The sequence below is a fragment of the Mastomys coucha genome, unplaced genomic scaffold, assembly GCF_008632895.1.
Source record: "Mastomys coucha isolate ucsf_1 unplaced genomic scaffold, UCSF_Mcou_1 pScaffold18, whole genome shotgun sequence".
Lineage (NCBI taxonomy): Eukaryota > Metazoa > Chordata > Mammalia > Rodentia > Muridae > Mastomys > Mastomys coucha.
This window is the reverse complement of record NW_022196900.1, coordinates 87,056,053-87,074,458: the sequence shown is the minus strand read 5'-3', so window position 1 is coordinate 87,074,458 and position 18,406 is coordinate 87,056,053. Positions and strand designations below refer to the sequence as shown.

The 18,406-nt window shown below is 55.2% G+C and overlaps 1 protein-coding gene across 2 annotated transcripts in view; it reads right to left on the bottom strand.

Annotated features, from left to right (window-relative positions):
* Positions 1-671: 671 nt before the first annotated feature.
* Positions 672-18,406, bottom strand: part of Sdc3 (syndecan 3) — a 33,434-nt gene continuing 15,699 nt past the window's right edge. For both annotated transcript variants that reach the window (XM_031378859.1, XM_031378860.1), the window contains exons 2-5: positions 9,534-9,651; positions 7,533-8,155; positions 4,975-5,263; positions 672-4,323 (exon numbers count right to left, since the gene is read on the bottom strand). In XM_031378859.1, coding sequence (XP_031234719.1) covers positions 4,157-4,323; positions 4,975-5,263; positions 7,533-8,155; positions 9,534-9,651 — 1,197 coding nt within the window. In that variant the 3' untranslated portion in view covers positions 672-4,156. The remainder of the gene's footprint in view (positions 4,324-4,974; positions 5,264-7,532; positions 8,156-9,533; positions 9,652-18,406) is intronic.

Below are 18,406 nucleotides of genomic sequence, written 5' to 3'. Positions count from 1 at the left end.
TTCTTGGGGTTCGAACCGAGGTCCTGGCACTTGTGTGACGAGTGTGTTTTATCCACTGAGTCACCTCCCCAGCCCCTCCAGGTTCCCAGTTCCAAGCACAGGTCAGGTGCAAGGCCTGGGAACCCGAGGCTGGGAAATGCCATCACCTGGACACAAGAATGAACGTATCAGCTGGGCGGTGGTGGCACACGCCTTTAATCCCAGCACTCCGGAGGCAGAGGCAGGTGGATTTCTGAGTTCGAGGCCAGCCTGGTCTACAGAGTGAGTTCCAGGACAGCCAACGCTACACAGAGAGACCTGTCTCCAAAAACAAAACCAAAAAACCAATAAGACTGAGCATGTCAGACCCCAAGGGCATGGTCTCCCCCACCCATGGCTCTAGTTCCCACATGCTTAAGGACAAGCTGCTCTTTCCAGCCTGAAGCTGGAGTCTCTGGCAGAGGATGAACGGCAACCTTCCCTGCCCCCCTCCCACCCCCCCTGCTTCCCCCTCCCCGCCCCCACCAACCGCACACAGTCATATACACCATTTCCCCTCGTTCAAACAACCACAGCGTTTACCTCACGGTTAAGGTGTGGATGCTCTCCTGTGGCTGGGACGCAAGATGAGCATGGGCTGTCCCTCCCAAGCCAATCCCCTACTCATGTCACATGTAGGCCACCACACAGCATCTTTCAGCTTAATTTTATTTCCTCTTATAAATGGGCACAGCACAGGGAAATGTTAAAAAAACAAAAACAAAACAAACAGAAAACAAAACAAAGCAAGCCCTGTCCTTCCCAAGCCAGGGGTGGACGAGCGCCCATGGTAGGATGGACCAGGCCTTGGTATCTTTATCTTTATCCATCTGACCCTCTCCTCCTTTTCTTATTTAAATTTTGGCCATGAACTCAGGACAGGGTTGGTTAATAAACAGGTTATAGGGAGAGAACGGGTAGGAAAAACCTGGGGAAGGAAGGAAACCTCTGTTCCTGGTGGCCCAGAGGCTGGGAGGGCTCTGTACAGGAGAGAGGATGAACCAGGGGGTGGGGGACACACTGTCTCAGGGGGCTCTCTGGAGCCACACTGTCTACGAAAAGTATTTACATGCATTCACCACGCCAGGGCCAGGCATACCCAAGCACCCAGAGGGCACCTGGGGGAAGCCAGGCCATCAGCCCCTCAGATGGTGACTCCAGGGCCCAGTTTGGGCCTCTCTGTAGATCTGTACAGTGTGGGCTTCTATTTACAGACACCAAGGCTGGGGAGGCACATCCCAGGAGAAAGCCAGAGCACCCTAGGCAGCCACCCCTGCCCTGAAAGCAGCGTTGGCTCTGCTTTCTGTGGCACGAGCCCCAGCCTGGAGGCCTGATGGGTAGCTAAGCTAAGACCTGGGGATCTGGCCCCAGCATCCTAAGCTCTTGCTACTCAGATCTGCTCAGCCAGTCCTGGCTGTCACCCACATGCCTCTGGCAATCAAGGGGGAATCAACCTTGCACATAAAGTCCCTAGTCTGGCCCCCAAGAGAGACAAAGCTTAGCTCTTCAGCTCTCTGGCCCCAGCACGTCTTACTCATTAGGGAAACCAGGGCCCAGAGAGGTCCAGGACACATCAACTCCTCGGATTCAGACCGCACTATGCTTCCAGGCATGCCGGTGTCCTGAATACCTTCCCAGGAGCACTGAGGTGACTCTGGACTCCTTTAGGCAGGCTCTGCATGTACCGCACTGTTTCTGGGGGCAGGGTGGGAACCCCACACCCACATTGCACTAGGAAGAGTTCAGTTCACCCTTGGAACTGAGTTCTCTTAAATCGTCCTGGCCTCACCAGGCTAGCTCAGTGTATCTGGGCTGCTCACACCATTAACCTTCAGGTCAAACATCACGGGCATAAAGCCTAGACCCCATACTTAAGGCCCACAGCGTCTTCTCTCAAATGCTGACACCTTAAGAGTGCTGGTACCAGGAGGGCCAAACCCACAGCCCCAGGGCCGGAGCCACCCTGAGATGTGAGAAGTGAGCTCTAGCCCAACACAGAAGCTGGGGCCTCTTGCCCTGATCCTGGTGTCCCCTTGGGCTGAGCACCTGGAGGCTGCCTCCCGCAGCTGCCAAGCCTTTCCCTCCAAAGCTCTAGTCCCCAAGACTGCAGCTTACCAGGGGGTAGTGGGAGAGTCCGGGAGACTGGCTTTCCTCTCCGCCCTACCCAGCTCCTGCTGCAGGGAAGATCTCTGCCAAGCTCCCTCCTCCATGTCTCATGGGCCTAAGACTCCTCTCATTCCTGCCCCTCCTTAAAGACCTGGCTGACGGGCTTACAAAGACCTAAAGTCCCATCAAGGGAGTCATGGGGGTCTGGAAGACAAAACACAGCCTGATAGAGGGACACTCCCACCCCTACCCCAGAAAGACAAGCTGTGCCAATTGCTTAGATCCTGTCCCATTGCCCAGATGCGGTTTTTCTTTCTGCCCAACTCTGCTGTCAGGGAATCTTTAAAATGAAACAGAAAGAAACCATGTGGTCACCTGACTGAACCTGGGACGCGTAAGAGGTGGCGGAGGGGTGCCGGCCAATCACTACCTATGCCGTGTCCCTTTGGTGCTGAGTGCTCCCTCGGCACTCCCCTTTCACAAAGAGAGTGGCGACCCCACATTTAAAATACCTCTGAAATAGCCCCACTTCTAAGGATAACAGAGACAGGATGGTAGACTTGAGACCTGTGACACCCTTGTCCCCATCAATGATGCTCAGGGCCTACAGCATTGGGATGAGCCTGCTGGGCTATGGGTCCATCTGGTTGTAGCCAGAACTGCCAAGTTGGCTGGTCAGTTGTGTCCACAGAGGACCCAGGGTGGGTAGGCCTGAGGTTGGCCTCACCAGGCCAGGGCAGGGCAGGGGACACAGAGGGCCTGGGCGGAGCCCGCCCTCACAGGCACTTTGGAGACACGTGTCCTGGGAGGCAGAGACAGCTCCTGACTCAGAGCAGAAAGAAGGAGATACATGGAGACCAGAGACAACCCACACAGCTCCTTGGTCCTGGGAGACCCTAGCTCCCTTCTTCCTTCAGACTTGGCTGGTGGAGGCTAGCCCCAAGCTTCTCTGTGAGCCACCTTGCGGAGGGAGAGCCTGCATTATCTGTGTGGGGTTGTGACTGACATCAGCTGGGATCAGCATCAGTGTGGCTGGTATAGGTGTCATGGTGGGGACCAAGTGGAATAGGGTGACTCTGGGGGACCCAATATGGGCTGATGCCTACAACTCGGTCCTGCCTTCCTCAGTGACCCGGGTGGTTAGAGGAGCCAGATGCAGGACCAATGTGTGTAAAGAGATAGATTGGGAGGAAGGTGGCATGGTCGCCACTGGTGACGATGACAGTGGCCTACATGGCAGAAGCGTCAGGATGTCTGAGCACTGCGTGAAGGTGGTGCGTGTGTGTGATGTCTCGCTGGCCGGGTGGTCAGGACTGGGTATGTTTTTGTCTCCTGTGTGAATGCATTATAGGGTTATAGCAGTGGATGACAGAGGCGATGTGGCATCCCCTCTCAGGAGGGACGCTAGAGTGGCCTCCCTGACCACTGGCTGCCCGGTGCCCTGAGGAAGCCCTTTCCCTGGGAGGCAATGCAGAAAGAGGTGCTGCCTGGGGACATGTGCGTTAGGCAGGGGAGAGGGGGCCGTGACCCCATCGCGAGCTCAGGCTGGTGACAAAGGACACCCTCCTGTTGAGAGAGGCCTTGGGACAGCAGCTCGAGGCCACAGCATCTGGATGATTTTGAATTGGAGGGCTAGATGTACCATGGATTATTGGTTCTAGAAGCCAACATGGTGGTCTCTGTAGCAAGAAGAGGACATCAGCAAGCACTGTGGGTCATCTTAACCCTGGCCCTGCCTCTTTCAACCAGCAACCCAGGGTTTCCTTTCTCTTGTCCATGGGACATAAGATCCTGAAGCCCCAGGCTGGAGGGAATGGGACCAGAGAAAGGGTCATAAGGGCACAGTCTGGGGTAGATGGTGGCACCTCTGCTCCTTAGGACAGTCTGTGTTATGCTAGCAGCCTGAGCAGAAGGAAGCAGGGCCAGGCTCCATCCCAGGCCTAGGCCCAGGCCCAGGATCAGGCCTGGGCTGTTGTTGGGGCCAGGGACTGGGCAAGGCGGAGTCAAGGCTGCAGGAGGCACCGTGGCTCTGCTAAGCGTAGAACTCCTCCTGCTTGTCAGGCTTCTGGTATGTGACACTGGCCTGCTTGGGCTCTTCCAAGGTGTAGCTGCCTTCGTCCTTCTTCTTCATGCGGTAGATGAGCAACGTGACCAGGAAGGCAGCGAAGAGGGCACCCACCACCCCACCTACGATCACGGCTGTGGAGAAAGAGACAGAGGTCAAGGCCCAGAGGCAGCTTAGAGGGTGTTCGGGTGCTAGCACGCTAGGGATCCTCCCGGACCTGTAGTCAGAGACAGAATTCCGGTAAGGACATTGCTGGTACCACCTACAGTTCCCAACTCCTCACCAGCTCAGCAATGACTCCGCATCCCCAGGATGGAGGCAGGTTACCTGGTCCTTGTCAGTATCAAACATCAGATGCCCTACTTTCTTAAAACTATTAGGAAGAGAAGGCCCTTCCCTCACACTGCCAGACCACCACCTGTGGTGTCCGTGAGGAGATGGGAACCTTGGCGGGAGAGCCAGTTGGATCCCAAATCCCACCAGGGTAAAGCCTTCAAGGTCTTAGGTCAAGGCTAGGTTAAAGGTCAAGCCAAAAGACAGGTCAGAGATTAGCACCTAGGAAGAAAGGTCCCACAGGGTCAACTGGGGTGATTCCAAAAAGCCAGGTTCCTAAGTCAGAGTCTATGGAGGGGGTCAGAGGACATAAAGAAAGTTCTGGAGAGAGAAGAACATAGAATGAAGAGTGGAGTGGGAGGAGAGGTTCAGGGGTAAAGCCCCTGCTTTCCCTTCCTGCCTCACAGAAACCCCACACCCGGCCTTGCCCCAGGCCTGGAGCCTGGCCTCACCTACGAGCACCTCCTTCCGCTCTAGTATGCTCTTCTGAGGGAGCTGGGCGGCCGAGCTGCCCGAGTCGATGGCATTGTCGTGGAGGCCAGGCCCTGGGCGGGCACCCTTGGGCAGTGTCCCCAATGGAGGTGACGGCTTGGCAGCGGCTCCTTCCACAGCCACCACCTCATTGGCCGTGTCCGGCTGTGTGGTCTCTTCTTGCAGCTCAAAGTCCCCGCTGGGCCCCCCACTTACTGGAACCTCTGGCTCATCCTGGATGGTGGTCAGAAGGGACTCTGGAGTTGGGGTCTGCAGAAACGGTAGTATGACTTGGGGTTAGGAACTCCATACACACAAACCTATACCAGGTGTGGCCAGCACTGTCCCCTCAAAGAAGGGATTAGTATCCCCAATTTACAGAGCGATAAACAGGCCCAGAGAGTTATGTGATTTTTCTCAAGGACACCCAGCTAATACGTGGTGGAAGCGGAACTAAGACCTCTCTGATTCCAGTCTGCTCTTCCAATTACTGGACCTCGTATTGCTGTTCTCATCCTGACGACATCCTGTCCCCATCCTGTCCCCATGACTTCCTCTCCAGCTGCCTAAGAACAATCCTTGGTCGATTCCTGTCCAGGAGTGGGTGGTTTGTCTGGGGCCTGCTAGGCCTGGCTCGGTCCTCATGCACACAGCACGAGTAGGTCCCTTCATCTGGAGCCCAGTCGGGAGCAAACCTGCTGAGCATGAGCCGGTATCCCCAAACCAACCCAGTGACAAGCAGTGTAACCGCTCCCCACTGCAGAGAAGAGAGCAGCTGGGAGATACTGAGAAGTGGTACACACAGCTGCTTCATGAGGGAGAGGCGAGGGTGGGCCTGAGTATGGCAAGACCAGGCCCCAAACCTCCTACACCTGCTTCTGCTTCTGCTTCTGCTTCTGCTTCTGCTTCTGGGCCACCCTCTCCTATTGTTCCCCCTTCCTGAAAGGCTCCCTCTCTGAGGGAAGGACCTGGGCCTATGTCTTATGGGACTGGCTGGGGCCTGAGAGGGTCCGCAGGGCTCCAAAGTCTGCTCCTAGGCCCTAAGGCCCTGCAAGGTTGAAGGCCCGCTGCTTTGTGGCTCTCCATAGTCATTGTGTCCCCTTCTGGCTTGGTACTAGAAAACACTGTTTTTCCAGCCAGGGTCTCATGTAGCCCAGGCTGACCTAGAACTGGCTACATAGGGGAGGACAACTTTAAACTCCTAATCTCCTGCCTCCACCTCCCAGGTGCTGGACTCACAGGCATGTGTCACCACCCTGGGTTTCCTGTGCACATTCATGGTGCAATGCACAGGCCAGGCTGCAGTCCCCTGGAGTCCCTCCATATTTGTGGTCTCTCCTTCAATCCCCATGCCCTACCTAGCTTTACCCTGGCCCTGGACACTGGTCAGCCTCAGGAGCTCCCAGCTCAGGAGCCCCCAAGCTTCAGAAACCCCCAAGCTTTAGGGGCCCCCAGCTTTAGGGACTCCCCAGCTCAGGAACCCCCATCTCAGGAGACCCCCCAGCCTTAGGAACCTAAGCTCAAGAGGCCCCAGGTAGCCAGACTCTGAGTCCTGACTCAACTACTACACGGGGAACCTAGAAACATGGCTTCGTCTGCCTCACCTGTAAAAAGAGGTGAACAGTCGGCACGTTGGGAGGGGGCGGGGCTGGAGAAGTATTCAGGGATAGTGCCCTGCACTGGCTGCAGCCAGGTGTCTCCCTACAGCACCCACTCAGTCACCCTCAGGCCATGACGATGACAACCACGGTGAATATGACAATGACAACAGCTGAGCAGCTGGCTTATGGACTCTTCCAGAATTCTAAGAACTAAGTGGTCAGGAAACACCATCTACAGACCATGACAAGCCTCTCTCCCTGTCTGCCTCTCCCTGTCTCTGTCTCTCTCTTTGAAACAGTCTTACTGGGTAGCCCAGGCTGACCTGAACTTGCAGCAATCCTCCTGCCTCAGCTTCCCCAAGTGCTAAGATTACAGGTGTGTGTACCTTCTCTGGTCTTCCCTTCACAGGTAAAGAAATGACGACACAGAAAGCCCCAACCATCAGCTAATGTCTTAAGACAAAAGAGGAAAAAAGATGGTAGGTGGCTTAAATTCAGGCGGACAACCTCTTATTTACTCTTTACTTTGTTTTCCTGAGATAGGGTCTAGCTCTGGCCATCCTGGAACTCACTCTGTAGACCAGGCTGTCCTCCAACTCACAGAGATCTACCCGCCTCTACCTCCAGAGTGCTGGGATTAAAACTGTGTGCTAGCATACACAGTTGGCTGACAATCTTTTAACACTGCTCCGGACATGAATTCCCACCCCCGCACACCCACCATTCCCCAACTCCACCCCACAAATCCACCTAATTGGCGCCTTGGCTCAATAGCAGCCCTTCCTCAGCTGTCCTTGCTCTCGGACCTTCCCCAACTCCATCCAGAGGCTCCCGTTCAGCACACACACCAGGCCCACCTTGCCTACTTCACCCCGGCACCTCCCGGTCCCTGGCTAACCCACCTCTGCCCACCCTAACCTCTCACCCACTGTCCTTACCTGAGCCACCTCTGTGGGTCCAGAAGCGGTGGTCCCCAATGGCAGGGTAGTTCTCTCAGCAGCATCAGGCTCCTGGGTGGTGACTGGCTGAGGAAGGGCTCGTGGCCGCGAGGTAGCTGTGCTGACCAGCCTAGGTGTCGGGGTCTCTGTGTCCAAGGTAGCCACAGTAGTGGGCAGTAAGGGTGCTGCTGGGGTAGTGGCCTTGGCTGTGGCAGCCGTGGTCAGGGGAAGAGGCAGCAGCCCCTGTATGCCGGTGGTCCTTACGTCAGTCGTGGTGGCCGTGGCTGGGGGTGCCGCGGGAGTGCTAGGGGCAGTGGTGGCTGCCATGGCAGGTGCTGTGGCCATAGTCGGGGCCCCTGTGGTGGTGGCCTCAGTGGTAGATGTGGTGGCAGAGATGGTGGTAGCTCTCTGGCTAGGCTCTTCCACGACTTCTGTCACCTCTGTCACCAGAGGGGGACTGGTGACTGGTTCGGGGCTGGGGTGCTCAGAAAGGAGTTCCTCAAACGGGGTGTCCACGGGCTGGATAACGGTCGTGGGTAGCATGGCCGGTGCGGTGGGTGCAGCCAGGGCCATGTCAGGGATGAACCGCATGGCTGTCTCAAGGCCGGACTCCTGCTCGAAGTCTGCAAGGAGTGGGGAAAGGAGAGCTCTGGGGAGTGGGTGTTCCTCACGGCCAGATCCCCAGGCAGGTACTGCCTTCCCAGCAGGACACCCACGTTCTCCAAGGAATTTCCCCAGGAAAACAAGACAGAAAGGCAGAGGTCTGAGCAGGTGCTGGCCAGTGCCTAGCCAAAATCCCTGAGGGGCCCACAACTTCCAGGCAGCCTGCCCTGACTCTGCCAACCCACTCTTCCTGAGGCCTAGCAACTGCTGACCAAAGTCTCTGTCTGGATTCCATTCACTCAGGGTTACAGGAGAGTGAGGCCTGGCCTCGGGGGAAGGGCCAGACCCAAGGATATGTCCTGCACAAAGCCATGGCAGCGGAGACCACCGAGCCACTCCACTTCCCACTCGTAATCAGATCACCAGAGGGGAAGAGGCCTTCTGGTAGAGCACTTCCCAGGCCACAGGGAAACTCAGGGAAGGGTAAGATGAGGGCTTAGAGGGGGAGAAATGGGGGAGTTAGGAGATATAAGGAAAGGCCACGGCCAGGGAGGGTCGTGAGGGATGAGCAGGCAGAGAGCAGGGAACAGTGACATTTTAGAGGAGGGCACCAGGTCCCTGAGGAAGAGGCCTAAAGCAGACACTGGAGGGAGACCAGAGGCAGAGCTCAGTCAGCCAGCTCAGGAAGGAGCTTGAGCCTGGAGCAGTGGTCACACACCCGTCCCCTGGCTGGGTCCATCTCAGCACGCTTTCTCAGTTACTAGCTTGATGACAATACTGACTTCCTGTCTCCACCTCCCAGAGCCTTTGAGAGGAAAGCTAACTCCTCAGAGAGGAATAAGGGAGTTGGAGGGAGTCAGAAGGCAGTCAGCTGCCTGGACACAAGGCTCTGACAGAGCTGCTGCATCCACTGTCACCCTGCCTGGCCCACAGTTGACTAGAGACAGAGCCAGCAATCCAATCCCAGGCCCCTGAAGCCCATTGTAGCCCTACCTCAACCTGAGCTTGTCCGCTATGGATGGACCCAAAGGGTCACCTGCTCCAGATGGGACCAAAAAGGACATCCCTAATGAGGACTCCCCATGGCCCTCCACGAGGGTGCCGAGCTGGGAACATTGAGTGGCTATCTATGTTTCTCCAATAAGCCACAGGGCAGGAGACACAGGACAGGAGCCACGGGGCTGGACACAGACCCAGGCTACACATGCAGACACAAGGACAAGAGTCCTGGGCTCTGAAGGCTTCCCCAGCCTTCTCCCTCCCCGAAGGCCGCTCTGCCTTCCTCCTTTTTGAGGTCTTGATGTCCACACCATGGCAAGACTCACTCAAGTGACCTTAAAGGCTCCTGGGCTGGTACTAGATACCAGAGATAGGCAGGGAGACCTGGGGATTACTTACAGCCAGAGCCAGACCCCGAGTAGAGGTCGTCCAGTTCATCATCAGGAAACGAGTCGTCGTCCCCTGAGCCCTCAAGATCCACCGGCCTCTCGAAGTTCTCATTGCGCCAGCGTTGAGCCTGGGAGGATACAGACACGCACGGGGCTAGGCACGCAGATATTAGCCCATACAGGCCCAAGAGACAGCAGGCGCATTCATGGGCAGAGTGGCCCATACGTGCTACTACAGAGAGCTGGGTGTTGGCAGATGGCCATTTCTCACCCTACCCACGGCCATAGTAGAAGAGCTTTCCCTTACCTGTCAGTGGCCACTAGGGACCACCGGCTCCTGACCCTCCAGCCCCAGCCATGAGAACCCCTACAACAGGAGAATGGGCTCAGAGCACGCAGTGCTGAGTTAGAAACCAAGACAAGTCGTTTGCACACTAGACGGGTTGTTCATTCCGTTTGTACATTTGGTAAACAAACAAACAAACAAACAAAAAATGGCTCCCTCACTATCCTAAGATTGCCCTGGTGCACTGCAGATTTAACACAGGTCCACCTCCATGTGAACAGTGACCACAGACAGGATCTCATCAGGGGCCTTAAGTGACTTTAGGTGGCAGCCGCCACCAATCCAACTCACAGATGAGAAAACTGAGGCTCCAGTGCCCAGAGGGCTAGGAGTGAAATGAGGTTTGGGATCCAAATGACACTAAGAATTAGCAAAGGCAGAGAGATAGTTCTAGAAGATGGACATGGTTACTGGGAAGGCTGAGGACCCAGGAGTGAAACAGCAGAATAAGGAGGGGAAGGGAGAAGAGGACTGTCCGTGCTGAGCCAACCCAGGCTCTTCCCCTAACAGAAAGTTAGCTCCCGCCTGGCCCACCCCACAGTATAGGCGCTCCCAGCATCAGCACAAGCCCTATGGTACTTTGCTTCCAGTTAGCTTCTCCAGGTGTCTAGCTCCCCGGGCCTAAGAACCTGGGAGGCCTGGAGCTGGTGTTCTCAGCTCTAACTCTGGCAGCCTCCTGATAAGTGCACAGTTGGAGCTTTGAGGTTAAGAACCTCAAAGGCTGGCACGTAGACTCCCAAAGACTGCTAAGTGGCCTTGACTTGCCGCCTGACTTACCCTGGCTGTGGTCCCCAGCCCACAGCTTTGAGGGGAAGCTCCTGGTATTTGGATTTGAAGCCTAGGGCATTTGCAGCTTACAACAGAAATCCAAAGAGAAAGGCACCCTAGGCAAGGGAAACTTGATCCACCCTGGGGTTGGTCAATGCAGCTGCCTCCCTTGGGCTAGCCTTGCCTACCCTGCAGGTTTACCCAGCACCCTCCACAGCCCCTGGTCTCTCTGCCTACCATACTTTCCCCAAGTCACCTCTAGTGTTACTTCTTTTGAAAGGCATCCCATTCTCCCAAGTCATGATGCCTGAAGCTCACGAGCAGTTTGCTTTGAAGTACCATTGTTTAAGAGGCTCTTCCCATTCACCATCTACCAGGAAGATGCTCCATGATGGTGACTGCCCTCCCTGTCTAGCAAGGTTCCTGGCACTGAGAAGGCTTAGGATGATGGATTTGAAGTTAGGACCTGGAGTGGCTAGAGGTGTGGCTACAGAGTCACCATGCTGGTCACAGAGCACCCAGTGCCTAGCCAGTGGGTGGGTTTCTCGGGTAGTGCCTGGGCATCTGCCCCAGCTGGCAGTGGGGAGCCATAGAAGGTGTGTGAGCAGTGGAGGAGCTAAACTGGTGCAATACTAGATTTACATTCAGCATCTCACACCCCTGCCACTCACAGACCCTTCTAGAATTCATGCAGAGCCAAAGAGAGGCTCTTAGTCCTGGCTTCCTGCCCCAGACCCCAGCACCTGCTCCTGAGCCCCAGCCAAGCCAACCACAGGGCAGGGAGCCAGGAGATACCCCTCATACAACACACACACACACACACACACACACACACACACACACACACGTCTGGAAGTAATGAATTAATCAGTATTTACTTTATACCAGTGAGTCACGGGGTGGAACAATTAGTGTAATTGCCCCCATGACTAATCACTGGGTCTTCCTCCTTTGTACACATCCCAGGAGCTTACAGCGAGCCCACTATCCTCCCGCCAGCTCCCATCCCTGCCCAGCCCACATTTCCCAGGTCCTGGGCTGCAAAAGTCACATCTTCTGCAAGCTAGAATCCTGTGGGGGCTTTGGGCACCTGTCCCTCTTGTTCTCCAGCTAGTAGCTGCATGTCACACAGCAGGATGGGGACTAAGCAGGGATCTCTGTCTTTCTCTCCTTCAAAGCAGGCTGGGAAGGAACGTTTTAAGAGATCTGTCATTCCCGGGACCCAAAATAAAAGTGAACACAGGAACCAAAATGGAGACTCCTCAAGGCTCCTCAGTGGCCTAAAAGAGCCACTTGCATAAACCCAGAGACAGCTACAAAGCTACAAAGAGACCCTGCAACTGACACAGCCAGAGACACAGGCATGCACCAACACACACTCACCTAGAGGCAGCCATTGAAGGCAGCAGACTGGTATGCCTTTGGGGGCGTGTGAGTGAAGGGTGGGGAGGGGGGGTTGCATGCAGCTCTGAGCTCAGAAAGGAGCATATAGCCTCTCATGAACCCATCAGCCTCCACTCAGGTAGCACTCACCTAGATACTATTCATCCTGGCTCAGTAGCCATTGACATGACAACGGTTGCCATGGCAACCATATTCTCCATGCTAAGGACCAGGCACTGCAGCTCCCCACAGAGCCAGAGAGTGTGGGAGAGGGAGATAGGGAAGGCTCAGAAGACAGGAGGGATGGAGAAGGGGGAAGGCCAGAGCAGGCAGGGCTGAGGAGAAGGGGAGGTGAGAACGTTCAGGGGTCAGCTCACATCTCAGTTTAGTCTCACTCATCGGAGGCTGCTAGGGAGAGGCAACCTTAGCATTTTCCCACCGTGCCCCCACCAGACATCCTTCCTCCAGAGATGCCTGGACTGTGTGTGTGTGTGGGGGGGGAGCCATAGCCCAGTCACCCTGAGGTCACCCTGTATGTCTGAGGAGAGGACTTGCAGGACACTAGGGTGCGGGTAGTTCAGCTCCCAGGGGACAGCCTTCAGTGTCACAAACTGGGGGGTAGGAGGGCAAAGACAGTATCTCACCCCTGAGTGGCGTCTGCATTTGCCTGACTTCACACTTGATGAGCACAACTGTCTGTCACCCCCTTAAAGACTAGAATCCTGCCGGGCAGTGATGGCACACGCCTTTAATCCCAGCACTTGGGAGGCAGAGGCAGGTGGATTTCTGAGCTCAAGGCCAGCCTGGTCTACAGAGTGAGTTCCAGGACAGCCAGGGCTACCCAGAGAAACCCTGTCTCAAAAACCAAAACCAAAACAAAAACAAACCAAACAAACAAAAAGAATAAAGTCCTAGTGCCCTGGCCCTGTTGGCCTCTCTCCACCGAAGTGGTCCACAATCCCCTCCCTGTTGTGCAGCCTGCAGACACCCATGCCCCAGCAAGTGACTGAGAGGATGTACAGCCTAATGTGCACATACACAAACTACACAATCCAGCACACCCCCATCACACACACACACACACTCACACACAGAGTCCTTTGAACATACACCCAAGTATACACATACATAAACATACATGTATACACACCCTATCACACACACAACACACCTAGATACATACACGCACACGTATATACATACATGCACATACATACCCTCACGTAGCACTTGTGCACGCACACACACACACACACCTGTATACACACTCCTTCACACCAGTACCTCAGCAGTACCCAACGGAAACAGTTAAAAGCGGCATTGACAGACCCGGACGCGCATGCCCAGTGGAGCTCACCAGTGGAGTATGCCAGCGCAGTCCTGGCCCAGCTGTGCACATACCTTAGGGAACTCATGAACAAATGACTCACCCCTACAACTGCTCCACACAAACCTCAGCTGACTCGAGACCACATGTGCCAAGGCTCACCTCCATGGACCGATAGACCTGCCGTGTGCCGCGTGGCACTCTTGTTCATTGCCTGCTCCATTTGAACACACACATCGTAATGTGAATCCGGTCCCTTCACACTCAAATGTCAAGGTACCACCCCTCTGTCCAGCACACACCACGAGGGGAAGAAGTACCCCTGATGGGTTTCCTGCTATGGCCAACTCAAGTCAAACATCCAGTAGAATGTCCTCCTTCCTGCCACTGGGGACCTAGGTGTCAGGCTGCCACCACCATTACCATTACCACTATCACCACCACCACCATCATCACCATCATCACCACCACCACCATCATTATCACTACCACCACCACCATCATCATCATCATCACCACCATTATCATCATCACCATCATCATCATCACCACCATTACTACCACCATCATCATCATCACCATCATCACGATCATCATCATTCCCCCCTGGGGAGGGGAAAGGGTCATTATCTTCACTCTACAGAGCTACACACAACAAGGCTGGCCAACAGCCAAGGCGTGAGCACCACCCTCATCCCGAATCCTTCTCTCTGAGTGCTCCAGGCCACCATGTTCAGCCAGGGCCCAGGGTTCCTACACGGATGGCCAGCTCCATTTGCCCAGTCTGACACCCACCCCAGCACTCAGCACCTACCTGTGCTTGCAGCCCCACCTGCTCACCATGTGTTGTGGAACTATGGGAATCGCTGGGCTGCCCAGTGCCTGGGCAGAAGGCTTCCTTCTGCAGGCCACCCCATCTCCCCAGATTCCCTGTCCAGGACCAAGCTAGATGAGACCTCAAGTCAGACATGTCCCCACAGTCCACAGTAGCCACTGACCACTAGCTCTGAGACACACCCCCTCTGAGACACACCCCGTACTCAGTCAGAGCCCTTTCTAAGTCACCGACCAAGTCCCGAGGGACCCTCTCCACGTCCTTCCCCACCTTGTAGAAAGACAGTGCAGTGCAGAGTCTGGTCCCTTGGCTCCTCATCTGTGAAATGAGATGGCAAGAGCAGGCATCTCGAGGCACTGGGAGGGGTGGTCACAGCCGTGCAAAGCAGGAATGGAAGGGAGGGAGTGGGTGGGTGAGTAGCTATTGATTCCCAGTTAGTTAATCTCTCCACAATCACAGAAGTGAAACCACAGCCTCCTCCTGGAGGAGATAGATGCAGGGGAGACTGCTGACAGCCCAGAGAGGTCGGATAACATTGCCAAAGCCACACAGAGGACTAAAGACAAAGAGGGTAAGCTGCAGAAGCATTCGGACGCATAAATTAGGCATAAATTAGGTCAGCCGCCAGGAGCTAGGAGCCCAGCACCCTGCTAATCGTGCTGCAAAAGCTAGAACAAAATCAAGTGTAATTAATTCTGCCCCAGCTTCCTTCCCCCAATTAGCCAGATTAGGGCTCCACTGTCCTGGTCCAATGTGAGCTGGGCTGAGAGCCCAGCATTAGGCTCGGAAAGTCTTGGGTTCAAGTCAAGCTCTACTTATTTGCTGGGTGTCTCTGGGCAAGTTATATAACCTCTCTGAGAATCTATTTGGCTAAAAGGTGACAACAATAATGCCTGCTTCACAGAGCTTTTGTGAAAATCCAGTAAGGCGGTGTGCAAGGAGCGTGTGCTGCCCGGTGGACTGTTGGCCTTTGGCTGGCATTCCCACAGCAGGCATTCTCACACCAGACCTCAATTTAGTGTTCAAGTCCCTCTCCCAGCAGATGCAGAGATGGGCAGGAGGGGAGGGGAGCAGTCCAGATTAGCCCCAGAGTTCCCGTGGGCTCCGTCCCCAAAGGCCCTTAGCCCTGTGAGAACTCTCTTTGCCTCTCATGCTTACCAGCTCCACCAGGGAGACCCAGAGCCTCTCTGCAGGAATGTGAGCTGTAGCCAGGCTCTGGGCAGAAGGATGGCCAGGGTGACAATGGCACCATGGATAACCTCAGTCCTACCCCTTCCCAGTCCTACTCTCCCAGCTTCCCCTCCACCCCACTCCACCCCACCCACCCCCACAAGGCAGCACTGAGTTCAGAAAATGCACCCCTACCTACCCCTCCCTCACCCCATCTACCACCCCACCCCAACTCCTACCCACCCCTACTCCCCAAAACTCACCTAACACCCCCAAACCCCACTCCCCACCCCACACTCCTATCTAGCACATCCCAGCCAGCCTATTTCTCTGCAAAGGAAATCAAGATGGCGGCTGCAGCCCTCCCCAGCTGTGTGCCAGGGGATGGGGGTGGGGTGGGGTGTCAGCAAAACCTCCCTCTATCACCTTTCCCAGCTTACTGGTGTCCCCCAAATCTCAGTCCATGCAGTGGTACTGATGCCTCCCCTCCAGACCAACAGTGCACAGGTGATGGTGAACTCCTTCCCACGTGCAAACAGGACTCTTCCTCCTCCTCCTCCTCCTCCTCCTCCTCCTCCTTCTCCTCCTTCTCCCCTCTCCCAATCCCCCACCCGCGCAAAGTAAAGTGCAAAAGAAACCTCAGGCTATGAAGCCCAGGTCAGGACCCCTCTAAGCCGGACCTTGCCAGCCTTCTGGAATTGAAACCTCAAGAACAGGAGCCCCAGGGCAGTGCTCTGAATAAGAAGGGGGACTGGAAGCAGTGTTTGTTCCCAACCACAGCGGACTGCTAAATAAGTTAGTGTACATGGAATAGTATGCAGCTGTCAATAAGTGTATTCTCACACACCCATGCTACCTAATTAGGTCCCTAAAAGGCTTGAATGCATCCCAAAAGATTAAAAAAAAAAGTTTTTTTGAAAGACTATTCCACAGAATAAGGGGAAAGTTGTCCACTGACTGCCGGAGAGGGACAGCTGGGCCGCTAAAGTGACTGCCGGGTACTTCTGTCCCTCAATGCCTGAATGGCCCTGGCCGGACACCAACTCTGTCAGTCTGCCCTTCCAGACAAAACAAAGGCGATATGACCTCTCTGGGGCAGCATAATGGAGGCCGGGCCTAGGACTGTCGGCAGTTAATACCCTCACCATCAAGTTCCAAAGGGAGGCTATTAAACATACATGGAGTGGAGCCAGCCCAGCAGCGCCCACTACAGAAGTGACATCCCCAAGTCACATCTCAGAGAGCCAAAGAAGTTGGCCAGCTCTCTGGGCCAGTCTCTGGTTTCCCGGCACTTGGCACGGGTCGTTCTTGACCCTGTGTGCTTCCTAAGGACCTCCCCCCACCTGCTGGCCAATGGCCTCCTCAGCTCTCTCCCTTTTTGGACACCCCAGAAAATGCAGTCGGCTGTAGCAAGAGGCTGGTGGGCCTGTATCCCCTCCCCAACCCAGGCCATCACCCTCATTATGGTAGTCCTGCAAACAAGCCCCCACCAGCCAGCCAGCCAAGCATGGGATACAGGCAGCAGCTCCACGCTACACATTCTGTCTCTTGTGTTTGGATGAGAGACAATGACCAGCCCTGGTGAGCTGGGGCATTCCTCAGCCCAGGCTGAGACAACTCCCACTGTCCCAGCCACCTGCTCTTGTACGTCACCCTTGGGACCACCCTGACACAATTCTTCTTGATTCCCAGCCCTGAGTCGTGCAAAGGAGGAGCACCCATGGAGGCTTGGATCCTCCAGCCTCCACCTAGTCATCCTCCCATGTGACATCCCAGCTCCTGGCCTCAGGCCTCGGTGGGCTTTTCTAGGCTTGCTTGACCATGTTAGGTCCCAGGATCTTCTCACTTACGGATAAAGACACTAAGACTTAGCCCAGCAGTGGTGGCGCCCTTGGGAGGCAGAGGCAGGTAGATTTCTGAGTTTGAGGCCAGCCTGATCTACAGAGTGAGTTACAGGACAGCCAGGACTACAAAGAGAAATCCTGTCTCAAAAAAACCAAAACAAACAAAAAGACACTCAGACTTCTGACCACCAGTGTGTCCAGGTAGGACTTGAACCCCTGCCTGAATCCCTGAGCCTCCAAGAGTGCACACAGGCCCCTGAGGTGTAGCATGGTGCATCCCCTGGTCATGTTTCAGGAAGACATCTGTGTCATTCCATCCCTCACTGTGAAGAAGTTGGTGCTCCACAGGGAACACTCACCAGGGGCCTGGTTCTTTGGATGCACACACCCTGGATTCTTCTCACAAACCTCACAAACTGGCAGGGGCTAATTCTCATTCCACACCATGGGAACCAGAGCTCAGAGAGGTAAAGCAGCTGGCCTTGAGTCTCCCAGCAGTAGGACTAAGATACAAAACCAACATCAGCCGAACCCCACGAGCTCCTTACTGTACAGTGGCCTGCCAGGTTATTTACCTCATGTGAATTCACACGCTAGGGCCTCAGGTCCCATCCTTCCCCAGTCTATCGTCCCACAGGAGGAGAGCTGCTTCATTTCAGGGAATTCTGGGTGCTCTGAATAGCAGAGGCCTCAGGAGCCACCATCCCCATGTCCAGGTAGAACATGATGCATACAGAAGGACTCACATACTACACCAAGGGGGCCAAGCGCTCAGCCTGCCTAGCAACCAACACACTTGTCCTCAGCCACCTCCATCCTGGTTCCTGGAAGCCACAAAGATCATCCAAAAGGAACAGGGATCCAAGCTAGACCAAGTAGGGGCCAAACCCCAGTACTGGTTTTCTGCAGCTGTGCAACCCTAGGCAGAAAGCCGACTTCTCTGAGCCAAGGATTCTTTTGCTTTGCTTATGTATGCTTAATAACAATATCAACCCAGGGCCCAGAATGAGCCTCAGCCCCCCCCCCCCATCTGCAGACCCTGACATAGGGCAGGTGGCCTTGAGAATGGAAGCACAGGATCCTGGGCACAGCAGGTGGCCCATGGGCAGATCCCTCCACTCTCCTCTATGGCTCTCAAGCTAGGGCTCTGCAGTCCCAGCTCCCCAGATGGCCTGGCTCCTTCAGCTGAGCACCTACATGTGCTTCTGAA